An 18,527-nucleotide genomic window follows, 5' to 3' on the forward strand; every position below is an offset into this window, starting at 1 on the left:
TCCATCCAACGGCTGTAGTGCTTCTTCAATCTTAGATATTCTTGCTTTAGCAGCCCAAACCACCGCCGACGGTATCGCCTGCTACCGCCTCCCGTGGCCGGCTGTGCTGCCACGCAGGCTTCACCGGCCCACCCTACTCCCAAACGTCGTCCAGGCCATTCCTCTACTCACCAACACCTCCTGTTCTTCTTCGACGATGGCAGCCTCATACCGCAGCCGAACCAGTGAACCTCGTACTCCCCTCCGCGTGGGCATCCACTACCGTGTCTTCACCGGATCCGGGTCGTTCCCTTCGTAATACTCGCCATCGTTCACTAGTTGGTTCACTCGGCGCGACGTGGTCAACTTTGTCAACAAACGATAGCCATCAGATGAGGCATGTACATGGATTTGCTGACATTAGGGACCCACATGGCCCATGGCCGCACGCAGCAAGTGCCCCCGTATTATGCTAAAACAAATATTTTCTCCCCCTGACAGGTTTAACCCACCAGACACATCTTCGCACGCAAGGAAGTGCTTCCTTTATTACGCGGAAATAAAAAGTTTCCTCTCCCTGACAGCTAGGACCCACCAGTTTTATTATGATCCTTTTCATGAAAATATAGATTGTACCAAAGATGCTAAATTGTTTTCTTTTTATTCTAACTCGAAAAAGAAGAAATTAAAGAAACCAAAAAACATCTTCGCACGCAAGGAAATGCCACCTTATTACGCAAAAAAATTGATTCCCCTTGCTAGCTAGGACCCAACAGATTTGAAGGCTGACTTGTGGGCCTACTAAGTTAACGCGTACGCAGGGCTTTGTCAACTTAGTCAATAAACGATTCTATCTACACTGGCCATTGGATGTTAATCTAACGGCCAAGTTGCGTCTTCAACCTCTGGTCTTGTTGCTCCAGTCGCCCAAACCTACGCCCGCCGTACCGCCTGTTCCAGCGTCCTATGGCCTGGCCAGTAGTAGTATGGTTGGGCAGTGAGGCTGATAGATGGACCCACTAGCTACATCTTCGCACGTAAGGAAGTGCCTCCATATTAGGCGCGAAAAAATGAATCCTCCCACCGACAGCTCGAACCCACCATTAATAACTCCGCACACAGGGAAGTGCCTCCTTATCCTCCCTGATAGCCGGGACCCATCTGGTCGAAGCGTACGTAGCGTTGTCATTCTGGTCACGAACATGTACATACATATTGGTCGTTCGGTTTCTCTGCAATGATGAACCGTGGCCGAGCAAGCAGCGACACGTGTAGTACTAGAGCCCCTGACGTAGCAGTTCAGTCAGTCCAGTCAAAACCGTGTACACGTACATACGGCCAGATGCCAAAAAATACGGTCACGTACGTACATACGGGCGGGGTCTCAAATGCGTACTCGCGCATTTGTACGACCATGGCTCGTGTACATGAAGAGGCAACAGACGGCAACAACGGCGTCTTGTTCATCAGAAGCCAACCGGCTGGGTCAGAACGAAGAAACTGCGTCGTGTTCATCGGGAGGCAACGAAATACGTCGTATTCATCGGGAGGCAATGAAATACGTCGTGTTCATCGGGAGCCAACCGGCTTGAACGAAACAGCCGAAACAAGGTCTGGCGTACCGCAGAACGGAGGAAACGGGCCTTCTATTCGACCGCGTACGGTCAAAATGGGGTTCTGCTCATCGGGAATGGTCTGGCGTACCGTAAAACGGAGGAAACAGACTTGTGTTCGACCGCGTACGGTCGAAACATGGTCATGTTGATCGGGAGGGGTGTGGCGTACCGCAAAACAAAGGAAACTGACTTGTGTTGGAGCTCCTATGGTCGAAACGGTGTCCTGTTCATTGGGAGGGGTGTGGTGTACCGCATAACAGGACTCCACGGGCTACTGTTCATCCATCGTCGACTTCCTCTAGCCTCCACCTGCTACTGCTCATCCACCGTCGACTTCCTCCATCCTCCACCAGCTACTATTCATCCATGGGGTCCTATTCATCCAGCCTCCACTGGCTACTATTCATCCAGCCGTTCACGGGGTACTATTCATCCAACCTCCACCTGCTACTGTTCAATCAACCCTTCACAGGGTCATGTTCAACCAGCCCTCCACGTAAGGGGTCCCTCTACCGGCTACTGTTCATCCACCCCCACCTCCTCGATCAGGGTCGTGTTCATCCAGCGGCAACGACCTCTACTACCACGGGATCCTGTTCATCCACCCCCCACCGGGAACTGTTCATCAAGAGGCAACTTCGATCGGCTTCGGTTAGCAGCAATAGCGAAGGAATCACTCCAGTTTAGTTAACAACAAGGGATCGATCAGGGTTCAGTTATGTAGCTAGTGCAATCGCTCGGATTTAGTTAGAGCCCAACGCCTCGCTCGGGTTCAGTTAGAGCGATGCACCTCGCACACGCGCGCGTACGTGTACGAGAGAAATGCGCAAACCTCCGTGCATCGCTCGGCCCGACCACCCACCTTAACCGGGAACTCCCCGAAATTTTCCTTGCCCTCGCTTCTACCATGATTTTTTCCGTCATGGATGACCCAAAGAATGTCATGCAGGTGCGTCTCCGGCCCGCCCAGGACGAAAAACCCATTTTCTGTCATGATTTTTTGTCATAGAAGTAGGAGCCCACCACATCTATGATGGTATCGGGTTTTGTCACAATTATCGTCATAGAAGTGTCATAAGCATGACATGATTTTTTTGCTCGACTCAAAATGTCACGGATGTGTCTTTTTTTAGTGCTTTGACATGCAAGCACTAAGGGACTTAGAATTCTGCAATAAGCGCAATCCTTGTCTGGCCAACATGGCCATTAAACAACTCAATATCTTTAAATCCTAGCCCCCCATAGCTTTTGGTTGTGTCATTTCCATTCAAGACACCAAGTGCGGCTTGCGTTGGCCATTCTTGCTCCCCCACCAAAATTTCCTTATGAGCATAGTGAGATGTCCACACAAATCCTCTAGGCAGTTTAAAGCATGACATGGAATAGACATGTATTGCTTGCGCAACCGCTTTAACCAAAACTTCTTTACCCACAGTTGACAATGTGTTCTCAATTCATCCTTGGATCTTGCTCCATAATCCATCATTAAATTATTTAAAAGCCCCATCCCTCGATGACTCAATATCAGAAGGCATGTCTAAGTACTTTTCATTCGAAGTTTCATTGGGGATGTCTATCACCCCTTTTATCTCATGACGAATGGAATCTGGAACACCCTTGCTGAAAAAGATATATGATTTTCCAAAATTAATTCACTGCCCAGAAGCTTGACAATAAGTATATAACACTTGGTTCACCTCATTAGCCCCCATATCATTTGCCTTGAAGAACAACATATTGTCATCTGCAAAAAGTAAGTGGTCCACCGATGGCGCTGAAGGTGCCACTTGCAGTCCACTTAAGTTAGATGACTTACTTTTTGATTTTAATAGGCACGACAGGCCCTCTGCCGCTAACAAAAGCAAGTATGGAGAAAGCAGATCCCCTTGCCGAATTCCATGAGATGGCTTAAACTCCTTCTTGCTCCCATGGGAAATGTTTTTTTTAGGCAACCAATGGGAAGTACTTTTTTTTAAGTGAACCCGTGGGAAGTACTCCCTCCGTCCCATAATATAAAAACGTTTTTCAAGTTAACATAGCTTGAAAAATGTTCTTATATTATGGGACTGAGGGAGTACTTAGCTTGAAGAAGTGGGAAGTACTTAGCTTGAAGAATTGGAGAGGGCCGGTATGAAGTGAACGTTTCGGCCCACTCAGACCTTCAAGTTACGAGCTTCGGCTTCTGCCGAGGCCCAACAAAAGGGATCTGAAAAAAGGGTCCAGAAGCAGAGCTTCCTCTTCGCCCTCCCCTCCCGACGGCGTCGCCGAAACCCTCTCCGCCGAACAGCCCCGCTGCTCCAGCCCTTCTTCCGCCGAAGCACGGGAGCCTCGAAGGTATTCTTCTCTCGTAGTACTGCTCCCCACCTCCTCCGCTCTACAGTATCTCCGTGGAGCGGAGATCCATCCGCACCTGTATTGATTTCCTCTGTTGGCAACGAACCCTAACATGCTTATATTGCCCGGGAAGTTTTTTCTTTTGCATGCTCTCTGTTTGCTACTTGGCGGAGCACCGACAGCAGTTTATTTTTCCAACCGAAGCCCGATGGACTTCACTAGGTCCGTCCCTGGATGTAGGTCTAGGAACTAGGGCCTGTTATGTATTGGTAGCAAGCACTAGTGTGGTTTCCTCTTAGTAATCCTGGCATTAGAAGTAGCACGTTTGATCTGCCTCTGTTGATATGGATGTGCCATGTCCTCCTATTTGTTGCACATTTAACCATATTTGTCATGTGATGCTGTTTTTTTATGGTTACTTGAGTGCTGTAAATCTGTATGTTAAATTATCATCTTGTTGTGACAATTGGGCCGCTGATATTTGGTACTAGATAATGGTCATATTTATTCGTCGGTTATTGGCACAGTAGCTAATTTCTTATTTTCTTTGGTGCTCTCCGCTTGCCTGTCAGGCAGTATACGACATGGCTTCGCATGCGTACCCTTCCAAGAGACCATTCCAGAAGAAGTATTCAGAACACAATGGTCGGGCCAAGTGGCAAAAGACAAAACATGCTCCTTCGCAGCAGCCTCAGCTGACAATACAGCCTGGAGTTCCTCTTATCCGCATTCTTTGCCCTACTGAGAAATGTGGGAATGTTATTGGTAAAGGTGGTAGCATCATTGCAAAGATAAGGCAAGAAAACGGAGTGAAAATCCGGGTTGATGAAGCAGTCCCTGGTTGTGATGAGAGAGTTATTGTCATAACTACCGTTGAGAAGGACAAAGAAGCTATCCACGAGCAAGGTAAAGAGAATGATGGTGGTACTGCTGTTTCTGCTGATGGCGAGCATGAGAAGGAGAAAGACCACAGTAAGGAAGAAAAAGATGATTCAGATAATGCCCACGGCAAGGAAGAACAAGATGATGCAGAGAGAGATGACAGCAAGGAAGAAAATGATGATTCTTCTGTTGCAAAAACTACAAAGTTGGAGCCAGAGAGGGTAATACCATCAGCAATGAACGCCGTTTTGCATGTCTTTGATAGGATTTTTATAACTGAAAGTGAAAATGGAACTGAAGATGCATCAGGCCAGAAAACTCCTGTTTCTTTCAGATTGTTGGTGCTAGATAGCCAAGTAGGTTCGCTTTTGGGAATTCGAGGTAGTGTGATTAAGCAAATGTCCGCTGATAGTGGCTGTGAAATCCGAGTTTCAAAGGAGAATCTTCCTTTATGTGCTTTACTCAAAGATGAACTTTGTCAGGTAGATTTTCTCAGTACTGAATTTAGTTTTCTTGTTCCTTGCAATAATCTTTTGTAGTGTATCCAAGACTTTGCTTTTGGAAGATTATAGTTCTGGCATTTCTTGATATATCATTTCTGCAGATTAATGGAGAGCTTGACTCAGTTAAGAAAGGTCTGAATGCAGTGGCTCAAGTGCTCTTTACTCACCCCCCTAGGGAAAGTGATGTAGTTCCTGTTGTTCATCCTTCTGGTTCATCATCACGCACCTTCGATCGCTCAGATGGTCTTCCTCCAGGAATGCCACCTAACTTTCATCTCCCTTTTCAAGGGCCATCCCAGGCCAGGGGACCTTTTGATACCATTGACCAAAGGCCAAATGTTGCACCTTTCTCAACTTTTCCTGACCAACGCTCAAACATTCCTCCCTTTTCTGCTTTTCCTGATGCTCTCATGCATGGCAACGCTTCAGTTCCCCCAGAACCTCTCACCTTCAGGCTATTATGTTCAAGTGACAAGGTCGGAAGTATTATAGGGAAGGGTGGAAACAGTATCAAGACTATTCAGAAAGATACAGGTTGTGAAATAAAAATTCTTGAGACTATTCCAAAGTCAGATGATCACATCATAATCATCTCTGGACCTGCGGTAACAACCTTACTTTTCTCTTGACAGTGCAGTTTCATTCGTTAAATAAACCCAGTAACTATTCATTACCCCTTTAGCCTATTCTGTGACTTGTTTTTTGGCCGTGAAGGCATTTAAGGATTAAAATGAATAGATAATGTTTTTATTGTTTTTTTCATTCTCCAGCGTTTCTAGATAATTGGATTCTTTGAATGTGTTATTCGCAATTTTCATATATTTTTTCATGCTTTGTCCTCAAGGCTACCATTTGGTAGCACGACACACTTGTATGCAGTACCATTTCTTGGGAGTACAGGCAGCAACCAGAAATGTGGTTGCCAGGGAGCCTGTCATAACTGGTGGTAATATTGTAGTACGTAATCTGGTAAATTGTTGTTTTAGTGGACATTGTAAATCCATTAGAAGGTTGTATGGCACAAGAATTTTGGGGCACATTTCTGGTGTTTTGTACTTCTTTCCTCATACTCTGCCATAAATTTTTCAAATGTCCGTTTCTTATTTTGAGACATGCGGCATTCATTGTTAATAGCAAATCATAGCATTGGAGTTTGCTATGACATTTTTAGTATTTTTTGTTAGCATTCCATTCTGAATGGCAGTTATCCTCTACCTGGAAAGTAGTCTTTCTAATGTTTTAATTTTTCTTTGTGCTCTGTAGCATCCAGGTGATGGCATTTCCCCAGCACAGAATGCAATTTTGCATGTGCAGCGTAAAATTACGCCACCCACCTCTAACAAGGAGGGTCCTGCAATATCTAGGCTGATCGTTTCACCTAACCAAGTTGGCTGCCTCCTTGGCAAAGGTGGCAGTATCATAGCTGAAATGAGGAAGCTGTCAAAAGCCCATATAATAGTGTTGAGCAAAGACAAGATCCCAAGGGGTGTACAAGAAATTGATGAAGTTGTTCAGGTCTGCTTTTGTTGGATTGAACATATTCTATTTATCAATATTACAAACAATGCATTAAGATCTTTGCCTTGACGAATGTCAACTTCATCTGTTATTTTACATATTGGCTTTACCAGACTGGATATTTTGTACAACACTTTTAGTTCCATTTCCAGGTTAATTAACTGCAGAATTTCTACTCTTTTAGATAACCGGGGATTCTGAGGCTATTCAGGAAGCTCTGATGCAGATAACTGCTAGGCTACGTAACAATCTTTTCCGGGACAGAATGGCTTCAATGGGTCCCAGTATGCAGCCACCTTTTGGTTTGCTGGATCCTCAGTTTGGTGCATTTGCGGGAATCCATGAATCTACATCTCCTAGGATTTATCCTAATGCATCTCAGTTTCATAAAGATTTCATGGGACGACCATTGGATGAGATGTCTGCTCCTTGGACCACAAAGGTACGACCGATTTGTTCTCTTCCAATATTTTCTTGAGCATGCTATAAGAGGAACAGTAGTTTACAGCGTTCAGTTCTTTTGGTTTGTCAGTTGACAAAATTATGTTGGACATCCTAAGCAAAGCTCCTCTTTCTTTGGAAATATTTTAAGTCTGCTTATAATGATTGGCTTGGCTGGGGACCAGATTTGGTCACCAGTTAGCGTGGCATTGCATAAGATGGGCATGCAAGAGTTTTGATGCGAGACTTGCCTGATTTGTTGTGAATTAATCTATGAGTCATGGCACCAGAATTGCAGTCGCCATCTAATTAACAAAGTCAATAGTGATCAAATATATATCACATGCTGCATTGGATTGTAGATTATTAATCAGGCAAATGGCTTTAATAGGCCATAAGTTCATAACGTTTTTGCTTATAGCCCTATACCATCGTGATCCTACTCTCAACTTTGTTGGGCATGCAGGATGTTGGTGATCCGATGTCAGTATCTGGCATTCCTGGAATGGCACACAGAGGAATGGGTGGATTTTCAGGGTTTGTTTCTTGTCTTGTGTTTTAAATTTCCTTCCCTTTTGATTAGCAACATCAGAAAACATCATGTATGTACTGATAAAATTTAATTGCAGACCTGTTCATTCATCTAGGCCAATCATAACTGGAAATATCATGGTTCCAAGATTAGTTATACCTGCTCTATGTGGGCATGATGGAGGTTGTTTGAATATGATACGTGAGGTTTGTGTCCGAATGTTGTGTCATGTGGCATATCTGGTTAACTAATGTGTATGATTGACATATGACATAATTAATCCTATATGCAGTTTTCAGGAGCTAAGATAACAATCGAGGAACCGCTGGCTGATTCCATGGATACACCTGTTATGATATCTGGCACACCGGATCAGATGCATGCAGCCCGAAGTCTTGTTCAAGCATTTGTTCTAAGTGAACCACCTGCCCCATGAGATTTCAAATCTCTGAAGGTGATGCATCCCCTTCTAATATTTTGATCCTTCTGGGGAGATCATACGCCCAGGTGATGCTGTTTGCGTGCTGGGCAATGAAGCTAGTAACCTTATGTGTGTTTGAATTTTTCATCACTCTGTCTGCAGAGTTGCATGCGTGAATGGATAATTATGCTGAACAAAGACTAAAATTCCAGTGGTGGAACTTCTCTAGGTTCCTTTTATGATCTCCCAAAGTTGTGGCACCAGATATGGAAAGCACTATAGCTGCCTGAATCTACCACTTTATGCAAGCCGTAGCTTGGGGTTGGAAAGTTTCTAACCTTTTTGTGTGAGAACCCTATCATACGATGTTGTGAACTTCTATAAAGGGAAATAACCTATTAGTTATCATTATGAATTTTTGTCTGACATCTGCATTATTAAGTACTGACATGACCACTATTCGCCGGACCAATACCCTAATATCTAGTATCAAATACTGGTAATAGTACCTACACATATCTCAAATCGTTTCCTAGTGTCCTGTATTAATTACTTTTAGCAAATTCAAGCAGAACAACTATCCCAGAGGCCTTTGCAGTGACATATTTATAGTAGACTATCATAAGCTATAGCAGCAAGAGCTTAATATATTGCACCTGTTGGACCAAAGGGCAGTCGAGTAGTTGCTGGTAGCATTTTTTGTTGTTGCTATAACATACTGCGTACAACACTGCTCTAGTGATGGCGAACCTTGCTTGGTTTAATATGAGCAAGTCAATCATTTAAATCTTAGGAATGCATGTCTTGCTGGTTATATGCTGTATTTTCTATATTATTTGAGGACATACATTTTTATGTATATGAGTATATCTGCAAATTTCGTTATGTACCGCGACGTAGGATATTACTAGTTCACATAGTTACCTGCATTACAAACATTATTGGTCTCATTTGCTTTAAATAAATAGTATTATTTATATTTTTGAGTCACCTTCCCTTAATGCTGTACGTTTTTACCATGCACATGCTATTTTATAATCTTTATACATGATTTTCTACTTACTGAATGGCGCATCCAATGCTTCAAACTTCTGTTGCTACTATATCTAAAACCTTATGGACACTCGGACAGTTAGGTGAGTTTTATTTTCGACCCTTCCCCGGACCCTGCGCAAGCGGGAGCTACATGCACCGGGCTGCCCTTTATGTAAGCTGTTCGGTGACAAAACCTCCTTCTATTTTCGTAGCTTTAGCTGGTAAATCCAACATGGTATTGAATTAACTGAACCTGAATTTCACAAATGTGATAAAGGCAAATTTGTATTGCATTAGTGCGTTAGCACTCCCAAGCAAATTTGTACAAGAGGGACATAGAGGGTGATTGGTGGGCTGGCTCATCCATTCACTTGCATAGCTCATGCAGCATGTTTTTCAATCCCCTTAATTGGTTGGTCAGCTTGCACTTGGTAGCCGGGCCTGACAGATGCAAAAAGCATTAGTGCTGGCTCCCATGAACGGAGAAAATGAGCCTGCTCCCATGTCTAGACTCGAATTGACCTCGGTTAAGTGATTTTGAGATGCATCATTCATGAAGCCAACCAAATAACCACCCATAATTTTTCACCCCTTGGCGTGTTTTTTTGTTGAATCAGCGTATCCTAGCCTATGCCCCCCTGAGGCAGGCTCAGGGAATTCACCTATCTCTTCCCTGGGGTAACCAGTCACCCACATAGTATTTTGAGTATATGAAAAGGACCATTTTTATTATATTTTGGTTGTAGTTTCTTTCATTCTTTTGCTTCGCGCCTACTTTGCTCGTGTTGCTTTTGATAACTAGCTACCATGATGATACAAAAATGACATTTGGTTGCTTGATGAATCTTATGTTTTAAGGTCAGCAGTTTTGGTGAGTTGTCAACTGGGGTAGTTCCTTGTAGGCAGACAGTTGGTTATCATCTCTGCTTGGTTATCCTTTGCTGCTATGTTAGCATTGGAGGCTGCATCCTAGAAGGTATGAATGTTGTAGTTTTGTCTGATTGATTGACTTGTTTTCTCTAGATGTATTTTTTATCAACGAGGCTCCCAACCTTTTTTTTTAGGTTTTTGTATTAATTGGAGTTTCAAATACTCAGCCTATTGCTTGTTGATGTTCCACTAACCTGCTTTACTTAAATGGGATTGACCATTGGAAATAAATAGCCTTAGTGAATAAGAATACCTACTAAATACTGTTAGATGCTACACGATTGGCTTAATGTATTATCATTCTGAATGCCTTGGTTTGGATGGATGGGTTGGCTACAGTTATGACTGATGGCTCTTAGTTTAGTTTGATATTGGTAAAGATGGAAAATTAGGAGGATTTTAACATTGGTAAAGATGGAAAATTAGGAGGATTTTAACAGTGATTCACTAAAGTAGTCTGTTGATCTTGTGGTGCGATGCATGAGCTGGGTGTTCGTCTAGTACTTGTGTGTCCTGCTTAGCGACCACTAAACAGGGTCGAATCCGAATCTTGTTGGTTTTCGCTTTCAGCCCCCAAAACCGGGCGGTATATGGTTTACGATATTAAGAAGAATTAAGCCGCCTTGGGTTACGAACCTGGGAATATCCATTGCTGCTACCGGATTTGCAGTCATTAATATATGTGCTAAGATGTTTATGATGGCATAGCCACTTTTTTTTTTACATATGTGCGGCTTTCCAAAATAAATGAAATATAGCTGTTGAGTTTTAGGATCATGCCATATATGTTTTCATGCGGATGGTTCTGAAGACGGAACATGCAACACCTCGAAATATTTGTGCTTGCAACCTTGTAACAATAAGCTGTACCTAGAAGTGTCTATCTTAACATTTGAATATGTAATGCCTTGTAAAAAAAGGAGAAAAAACTAAAAAATGACATTTTTTCCCATGTCATGCGCTTTTGATTTTTAATGATCCAGTTTCCAGCTGGTAAATGACAACCGTGTTTCAACCAGGAAAACAATTAAGTGGTGTGAAATGCATAACTTGAACGGATGAGATTCGACTGGAGATGAAAGCGACTGTCCTGGAATCACTTCAATTTTTCTATTGGACTACGTGGACAGCTAACAACCAGTGTGAGACGATTGTGGCCCACAAGGCCACAAGCACCAAGCTCGATTAACGTTGCACATTGTTTTATTCCTGTTATTTTTCTAGATGGTATTACTTACTCTTGGTACACTAAAGAACTGGACGTTTGGATAAAAAAAAGGATAGTTACGAGTACAAATTGGCTACACGGAAGCGCTGTCAGCACGTCCGTACGGATGTGAACTCCTGGTTTATGAGCCGTTCATTTACTGGATCGGACGGCTGCTACTCATTCGTTTGTGTATACTTGTTCTAGAGGGTTAAGCAGCACTCCACAAGATACGAGCAATGTAGGCCGACGCAGCATGAAGCCTCGCTTCCGGTGCATACATGAGCACAAACACATTCAGACAGGCGATGGACATAGAAAAATTACTACGATATTGTATGAAGCTTCTATTTTGTGGCTCATATGTACAACTTCCATCCAATGGTGGTCAATTGTTTCTCGCTCACACAAGGGGTGGCAAATCTAATCCCTTTCGGCTCTATTTTGTAGCCCATATTGTATGAAGCTTCTGTTTTGTGACTCATATGTACAAATTCACTCTAATAGTGGTCAATCGTCTTCTCCTTCTCTCACACAAGCTGCGGCAGATCTAAATCCCTTTTGGCCCCATCGGCCAGCCCATGGGCTCTTCTCCCCTCTGCTTGTTTGGTTGTGTGAAGAGGAGGAATCCCAGCTTCTTCGCTATGGCTAGTAGTTTAAGTTAGGTTTTTTCTTGCAGTGGTGTTCAGATGAAAGGCAGTGTCTCACCTTCGAGTTGGTCTTTTGGGTTTTGATCCTTCTTGAGTTTGTTCATGGACGAATTCGACGGTGCTCCAGTGTAGATTAATGTCATCTCAAGAAGCGAGCAAACCTTGTTTTAGTATGGAAGTGGTCGTGCTAAGGCCCGATCGGACCAATGCACCAGAATAACTGTCGTCAATCAAGAAAATTTAGATCGGAAAGATCAAATATGTAGACACATAACCGAAGAAAAACAAAGATTGGATCAGTGCACCAGAATAACTGTCATCAATCAAGAAAATTTAGATCGGAAGGATCAAATATGTAGACACATAACCGAAGAAAAACAAAGATTGGTTCGAAACAGATCCATCAAACACCAGCATGATCGAATCCCACGAGATGATGGAGACACATCGTCACACACCCTCTAACGCCGCTAGAATGCACCACCGAGGAGGAGGGGGGGGGGATTGGACATAGAGACATTATCCCTAGTAGGGTACATCGACGCCGCCACAAGCCCCAACCGGGATGATGAACCAAACAAGGACAAGAGCATGGTCCCTCTCGCCTAAGAGGGGGGGGACCTCTCCACCTCCATGACCCAAAGAGGATCGAAAGTGAGGCGGACCGACACCGATGGGAAGAGGGAAAACCCTAGTCGCATGGGAGTCGCTTCTTGGGGAGGAGGAAAACTAAGGATATGACTAATGCATGAAGACTTCCCAGCTGTCATCGACAAGGTTAGCCTGGCTTCGGACCTTTGGTAGGGAAGTAACGACCACGGTGGATCAACGCATTGTTGTTATACTGGTAGCAAATTCACCGAGGATAGATCCACCTGAGACACACCTCCACACGCCCACCAACGATGCTAGACGCACCACCGAAACGGGGGCTAGGCGGAGAGACATTTATTCCATCTTCAAGGAGCCCCCGCCGTCTCGCCTTCCTGAGCAGGACACAAACCCTAACATATCTCAAAGGAACGACTCACAACGGAGTCCTCCAACTGGCCCTTGTTAGGATCCACCGCGCCCCATGGCCCTAGGGCCACCGGAGACAAGGCGGACCTGCGGCAGAGCTGGCGAGAGGCAGAAACCCTGGCTTTTTTTGGAGGAGGAGGAGGTGGCTGCGTGGAATCTTTGCTCGGATCTGGTTGTTGTTCGTCTATGTTCGTGCGTTTTTGGGTCGGATTCTTTCGATCTACGTTATTCTTCATCAGCGGCGGTTGCTGTTATGGTGCGCTAGTTCTATGGGGTCTTAGCACGACAACTTCCCGACTGTCTACTACAACAAGTTGTGCCCGACTCCGCCGAGGGAGGGGCGATGACGGCGGCGTGCCTTCGGCTCGCTTCAGTGCTTGTAGTCGTTGCTAGGTGGTTTAAGGATCTGGATGTAATTTTTATTATTCCTGGTGTTCGTTGTACTGTCATGATTGAAAATGAATAGATCGAAAGTTTTCTCGCAATTTTTTTTATCGCATCATTTTTTTTGGCAGTAACTAGCACATCAATTCAGCTGGTTAAAAATGCAGTTGCATAAAAAAAGTTATGCCCCATAAAATAAAAACCCAGTCTATACAATGTGTGTAACCATGTGGATTTTGGTTAGGTGAGAAGTACTAACTCGTATTGATCATCAACAAAAAAAATCCGAATTTCCAGTCGACTGGGATGTAGAGCCTACTGTAGCTTGGTGTGTACTAGTAGTATATCAGTATTGGTTTAAGCACTCCTCGGCCACTGGTTTTTCGAAGACAAAGAGACAAGGAAACAGGAAATGCAATTCCATGGCGCAGAGCGGCGGGAAGAAATTTGGGAGCAGCTCCGATGTTAACCGGGCCGCGAGTCCATCCGTGCGCACCATCTTATCACCACCCAAGCAGCCCACTCCCTCCACAGCTTCCATCGCATCCTCTCCTCCGAACTCGCCTTCCCTCCACAGCCACAAAAGCCGTTCCTGGAGCTCGCCAGCCAAGTCTCTCACCTCGCCTAGCTCCAAGGCACCAGGCGCACCATGGGTTGCTCGGGCTCCAAGGAAGTGGCGGTGGCCGAGGTCGCCTACCGCCCTCCGGCCACCAGCGTCTCCCTGTTCGACATCAGCGCCGTCGAGGAGCCGTGGCTCATCGCCAAGCAGAACGCCGCCGCCGCCAACGGCGACGTCGAGGCAGACCAGAGTGATGACGAATACGAAGACGACGATGAAGAGGAAGAGGAGGAGGAAGAGCAGGACGCCAAGAAGCCCACCGCCGGCGTGGCGCTCCCTATCCTCGACAAGCTCGACGGCTACGAGCTCGCGCCGGCGTCGTGGTCCGAGGTGAGCAAGGCCCTTGAAGACATCAAGCCTACGCTCGACTCCAAGCAAACGGCGGAACCCAAGCCTGCCCCCAAGAAGAAAAAGAAGAAGAAGAAGCAGCCAGCTGAGGTACAGGCCCAGCCGGCGGCGCCGCCGCCAACGCAGAAGGAGCAGACGTCCCAGACGCCGTCTGTTGGCGGCACGGTCGAAGCTGCCAAGAAGGACCCGCCGCCGGTGAGGCCGTACGCGCATGTCGCTGAGGATTCTGACACGAAGAAGCCCCCGCCGCCGGAGCTCACAGGGCGGCGCGTCGTGAAAGAAAACCCCTTCCTGCTGCGGGACCGCGAGGCCAAGAACGCGGACGGGACCGCCGCCGCGCCCAAGTGGCGCCGGAGGGACCCGTTTGAGGGGTATCCGGAGCGACGCCCCCCGGGCGCGAGCGGCGGCGGGGTGGTGCTGTACACGACGACGCTCCGCGGCGTGCGGCGCACGTTCGAGGACTGCGAGCGCGCGCGAGCGGCGGTCGAGACGTGCGCGGAGGCGGCGGGCCTGACCGTGGACGAGCGCGACGTGGCGCTGCATGGGGAGTACCTGCGCGAGCTCCGGGAGCTGCTGGCGGCCGACGAGGAGCAGGGCGCCGGCGTCTCGCCGCCGCCGAGGCTGTTCGTGATGGGGCGGTACCTGGGCGGCGCGGAGGCGTGCGCGGAGCTGGTGGAGAGTGGGAAGCTGGCGGAGATGCTGCGCTGGGCCAGGGCGCGCGGGGAGGCGTGCGCGGCCAAGGACGGCCGCGGCTGCGAGGGGTGCGGCGGGGCGCGGTTCGTGCCGTGCCTGGAGTGCGGCGGCGGGTGCAAGGTGGTGGTCGGCGGCACCGGCGGCGTGGTCGAGAGGTGCGGCAGGTGCAACGAGAACGGCTTGATGATGTGCCCCATCTGCCACTGACGGAGCTCCAAACTTTCATCCATGCGTCTGTGCATACGTACACAAGGCAAGCATGTCGTTGCCTGCCGCGATCGTGCTTAAATCAAAGCATGTTCTCTGTAGTATATGGAATACGGTAAGTACAGTTTAAGAAGAACAGGGTATGGCGTGTTGAACCGAAAAGGAAAACTTGGGCGTGTGTTGTGCAGCTTTGGCAATCTGGCTAATTGATGGAGTAATCTCTTGTAAATCTGGTTGTCGGCCAAAGAGAAGAAAATGAGTATGGCTTCGGTTGTAGTTATCCTTGTCAATGGTGGTGGTAGTAGTAGAGATGTTTGCTAGAGCTGCTGGGCTGCATGCCTCGAGAGGCATGAGGGAGTAGAAGCCGCGAGGCAGCTTGTGAACCAGCTCGGCAAGCACAGCTCGCGGAGATGATGAAGTGTCATGTCGTGATTCAAATTCAGTATAAAGATAAGGCTAACTTCTGATGAAGCGAGACCCGTTGTCGGAGAACGGGGCGTCGACCTGTTGGCTGGGCAGCTGAGGTTGCTGCCAGCCCATCCGAGTTCGAGTTCCGGCACGGACGCGTGGTGTCCATGAAGTTTCTCCTATAAAGAAAAGCCAATGAAGGTTAGCCCTTGGGTTGATCTCATTTTTTTGAGACCCGTCGTCGGTAGGTTTCGACCGAAGCGGAGCGAAGCGAAGTTAGGATATGGGCTCTTGCAAAAAGGAAAACGTTTGGGTACGGTACACCGGCCGAAACTTCGGCCGGTCTCGCGAGCTCGCTCGATCCCAAATTCTCAATTAATCTGATCTGGCGGTCTCGTTTTTCCCGCACATGCCCCCTTATCCTCTCTTCCGCCCCGCTCCTGGCCTCCCGCAGCGAGCGCGCGTCTACTGCACAGCCGGCCGGCGAGGGGACCTCCAGCACCATCCCGGCTCTCCCCCGACGACCACATCACATCAGGATGCGAGCTCTCTCTCGAAAAAAGTTGCAGCTCCCGCACGCAGCAGATGCAGCTCAGCTCTCTCTTGAAAAAAACTACAGCGCTCGTGCCAGCAGATGCAGTTTCCCTGTCGCCTCCGCTTGCAGCTCAGCTCCCTCGTCGACATTGGTCGGCCGTTCACCATGGTCACCTCCTCCGTCCATCACCTACCGAACCTTTCCAGCACTGCGCAACACTGGTTGCAGCTTTGACCTCTGCGGTTGAAGCAAAAGAAAAGATAAATGTCATGGTTGTCCTCGAGGAAGAAAGCCGGTTCCAGCAAATTTCATGGCTGTTTTGTAGCACCACTAATGTTCGGTTCCAGCAAATCCCGTGGCTGGTTGTAGCACCACCAATGCCCCATTCCAGCAAAAACTGGCATATGTTTTTTTGCTACATCAGGGGTCCAAATATGCTACAACCGGCGATCCAAAGTGCTACAACTGGCATATTTTTTTTCGAAATGGAGGCAAAAAATTTGCCTCATCTATTAAAGTAGAGGAGAATAGAGTTTTGTAGAGTTACACAAGACCGAAGTACGGCATGACAATTACTCGCGCAATACAATTTTCTCTAATTGTTTAGTCCCTGCAGTAACCCATAAGTTGGCCTCATCTATAATAAGCTTGAGAAGGATTGGCGGTGGCGTCTTTTTGTGGCGGAAGACTCTAGCGTTCTTTCGTTCCAAATTGTGCAGGATACGAGCATGATAAGGGAGGCCATGGCTCGACGATCCGGAATGCTTGAATTGGTGCCGAGAAAAGATCACAGTGCACCCACCAATCGCTTCAGCCGCGTGATTTCAAAGATAGTATGTCTATAGATATTTTCTTTTTTATAACAATACCGGTAACTTTGTACATAAAATTTTTAGAAATTTTTGTAAGAGGAGCACTCTGCGCCGGTGCGCCGGCCGAAACTTTCGGCCGGTCGGATGTGCACCGCCCGATTAACATTAACACAGCCGTTCGATTGTCTCCTCTATCCAAACAGCTTCGCTCTAAAACGCGACTCTAATCCAGCGAGGCACGGCTCACCCGCGGCCGCCGTTCGAAGCACCTGGCGTCGGCGTCGCGGATCCTGGTTAGGCGCTCGAAGCTCCCCAGAGTTGCCTCGCCATCGACGCTCGCCACGCCGTCGGTCGCTGCCGTAGATGCTCGCATTTTTGAGTTGCTGGTTGCAGCCCTGCTGCACGACGGTAGCAGCTCTCCCACACTTCCTCCTCGACCTTTGCGGCCGTGGGTAGCCGTCGCCGGCCACGGCGCCGCTGCTCGTCGCTGACAGCTTCGCCGCTGGTGGCGCCTCCCCAGTTGCAACGTTCATGGAGGCGGCAAAGTAACTCGCGAAAACCACTATATGTAGTTCCAGCAAAAAATTGCATCGGTTGTAGCTTATCCTGTCACTGGTTGTAGCTCGCCGTGCGCAAGTCGTAGCCTCGATCTTCTCTGGTTCCAGCAAAAAGAAGACGGCTGTAACAAATGGCGTTGCAGGTTCTAGCAGGTGGCCTCGTGGTTGTAGCATTCTCGACATTGCCGCCTCTGGTTTTGCGGCCGTCGCGCCACCGTGGTCACCACCGTAGTAGCAAAACATTATGCCGGTTCCAGCATCTAGCGATAGCGGTTGCAGCATCTGTGGGCACGTGGTCACCACCGTAGTAGCAAAACATTATGCCGGTTTCAGCATCTAGCGATAGCGGTTGCAGCATCTGTGGGCACGTGGTCACCACCGTAATAGCAAAACAAATATGCCAGTTGTCTTCTTAATTAATCGATGAGGCAAAACTTTTGCCTCCGTTTTGAAAAAAAACCTCTCGGCAAGGTTGCATGGGAAGCGGTTATTGGGCGTATATGTGCCGGTAATCAAATTCGGCTCTTGGGAGCATATGCTCCTCCCCATAACTTTTTTCCAAATGTCAAAAAATATGAAAAAAAATAAATATGATCATTGTCACACCAAAACGCTACCTGCAAATTTTTAGGAGGAAAGTTTAAGTATTTTGATCTGTGCAAAAAAAAAACAAGTCAAACGACAAATGTTATCTCCAAATATTACACTTATTTTTGTTTTTTCACCGGTGAAGCACCGTCATCTCGCCTCGCATTCAGAATTTTAAATTTTATTTATTATTTATTTTGAATTTACTGTTCATTAGGGAGCATATGCATCCAAGAGCCAAAACAGCACTCCCGTGTATGTGAACACGCATATGACATCAAAACATTGGCCGCAATAAGTAGGCAATT

The 18,527-nt window shown here is 47.0% G+C and overlaps 2 protein-coding genes across 10 annotated transcripts; both read left to right on the forward strand.

Annotated features, from left to right (window-relative positions):
- Nucleotides 1–3,738: 3,738 nt before the first annotated feature.
- LOC125543457 (KH domain-containing protein HEN4-like) lies at nucleotides 3,739–11,929 on the forward strand. 9 transcript variants are annotated; one of them, XR_007298458.1, is made up of 10 exons: nucleotides 3,739–3,929; nucleotides 4,502–5,293; nucleotides 5,416–5,919; nucleotides 6,578–6,829; nucleotides 7,017–7,274; nucleotides 7,740–7,810; nucleotides 7,903–8,011; nucleotides 8,098–8,259; nucleotides 10,120–10,237; nucleotides 11,211–11,929. XR_007298458.1 is itself a non-coding variant. In XM_048706822.1 (9 exons), the coding sequence occupies exons 2-8, from the start codon at nucleotides 4,514–4,516 to the stop codon at nucleotides 8,239–8,241; spliced, it is 2,118 nt and encodes a 705-aa protein (XP_048562779.1). In that variant the 5' UTR covers nucleotides 3,739–3,929; nucleotides 4,502–4,513; the 3' UTR covers nucleotides 8,242–8,259; nucleotides 10,120–10,238. The 9 variants fall into 9 exon arrangements, 5 of the variants coding, with proteins under 5 accessions (XP_048562779.1, XP_048562778.1, XP_048562776.1 ...); XR_007298460.1 differs by having other exon boundaries at nucleotides 11,606–11,929; XR_007298457.1 differs by having other exon boundaries at nucleotides 10,128–10,237.
- Nucleotides 11,930–13,949: 2,020 nt separating this feature from the next.
- On the forward strand, nucleotides 13,950–15,595 carry LOC125543459 (glutaredoxin domain-containing cysteine-rich protein CG12206-like). Its single transcript, XM_048706824.1, has one exon. It carries the CDS (start codon nucleotides 14,102–14,104, stop codon nucleotides 15,317–15,319), a length of 1,218 nt encoding a protein of 405 aa, XP_048562781.1. The 5' UTR covers nucleotides 13,950–14,101; the 3' UTR covers nucleotides 15,320–15,595.
- The last annotated feature ends 2,932 nt before the right edge of the window (nucleotides 15,596–18,527 follow it).

Source organism: Triticum urartu, chromosome 3 (assembly GCF_003073215.2).
Source record: "Triticum urartu cultivar G1812 chromosome 3, Tu2.1, whole genome shotgun sequence".
Lineage (NCBI taxonomy): Eukaryota > Viridiplantae > Streptophyta > Magnoliopsida > Poales > Poaceae > Triticum > Triticum urartu.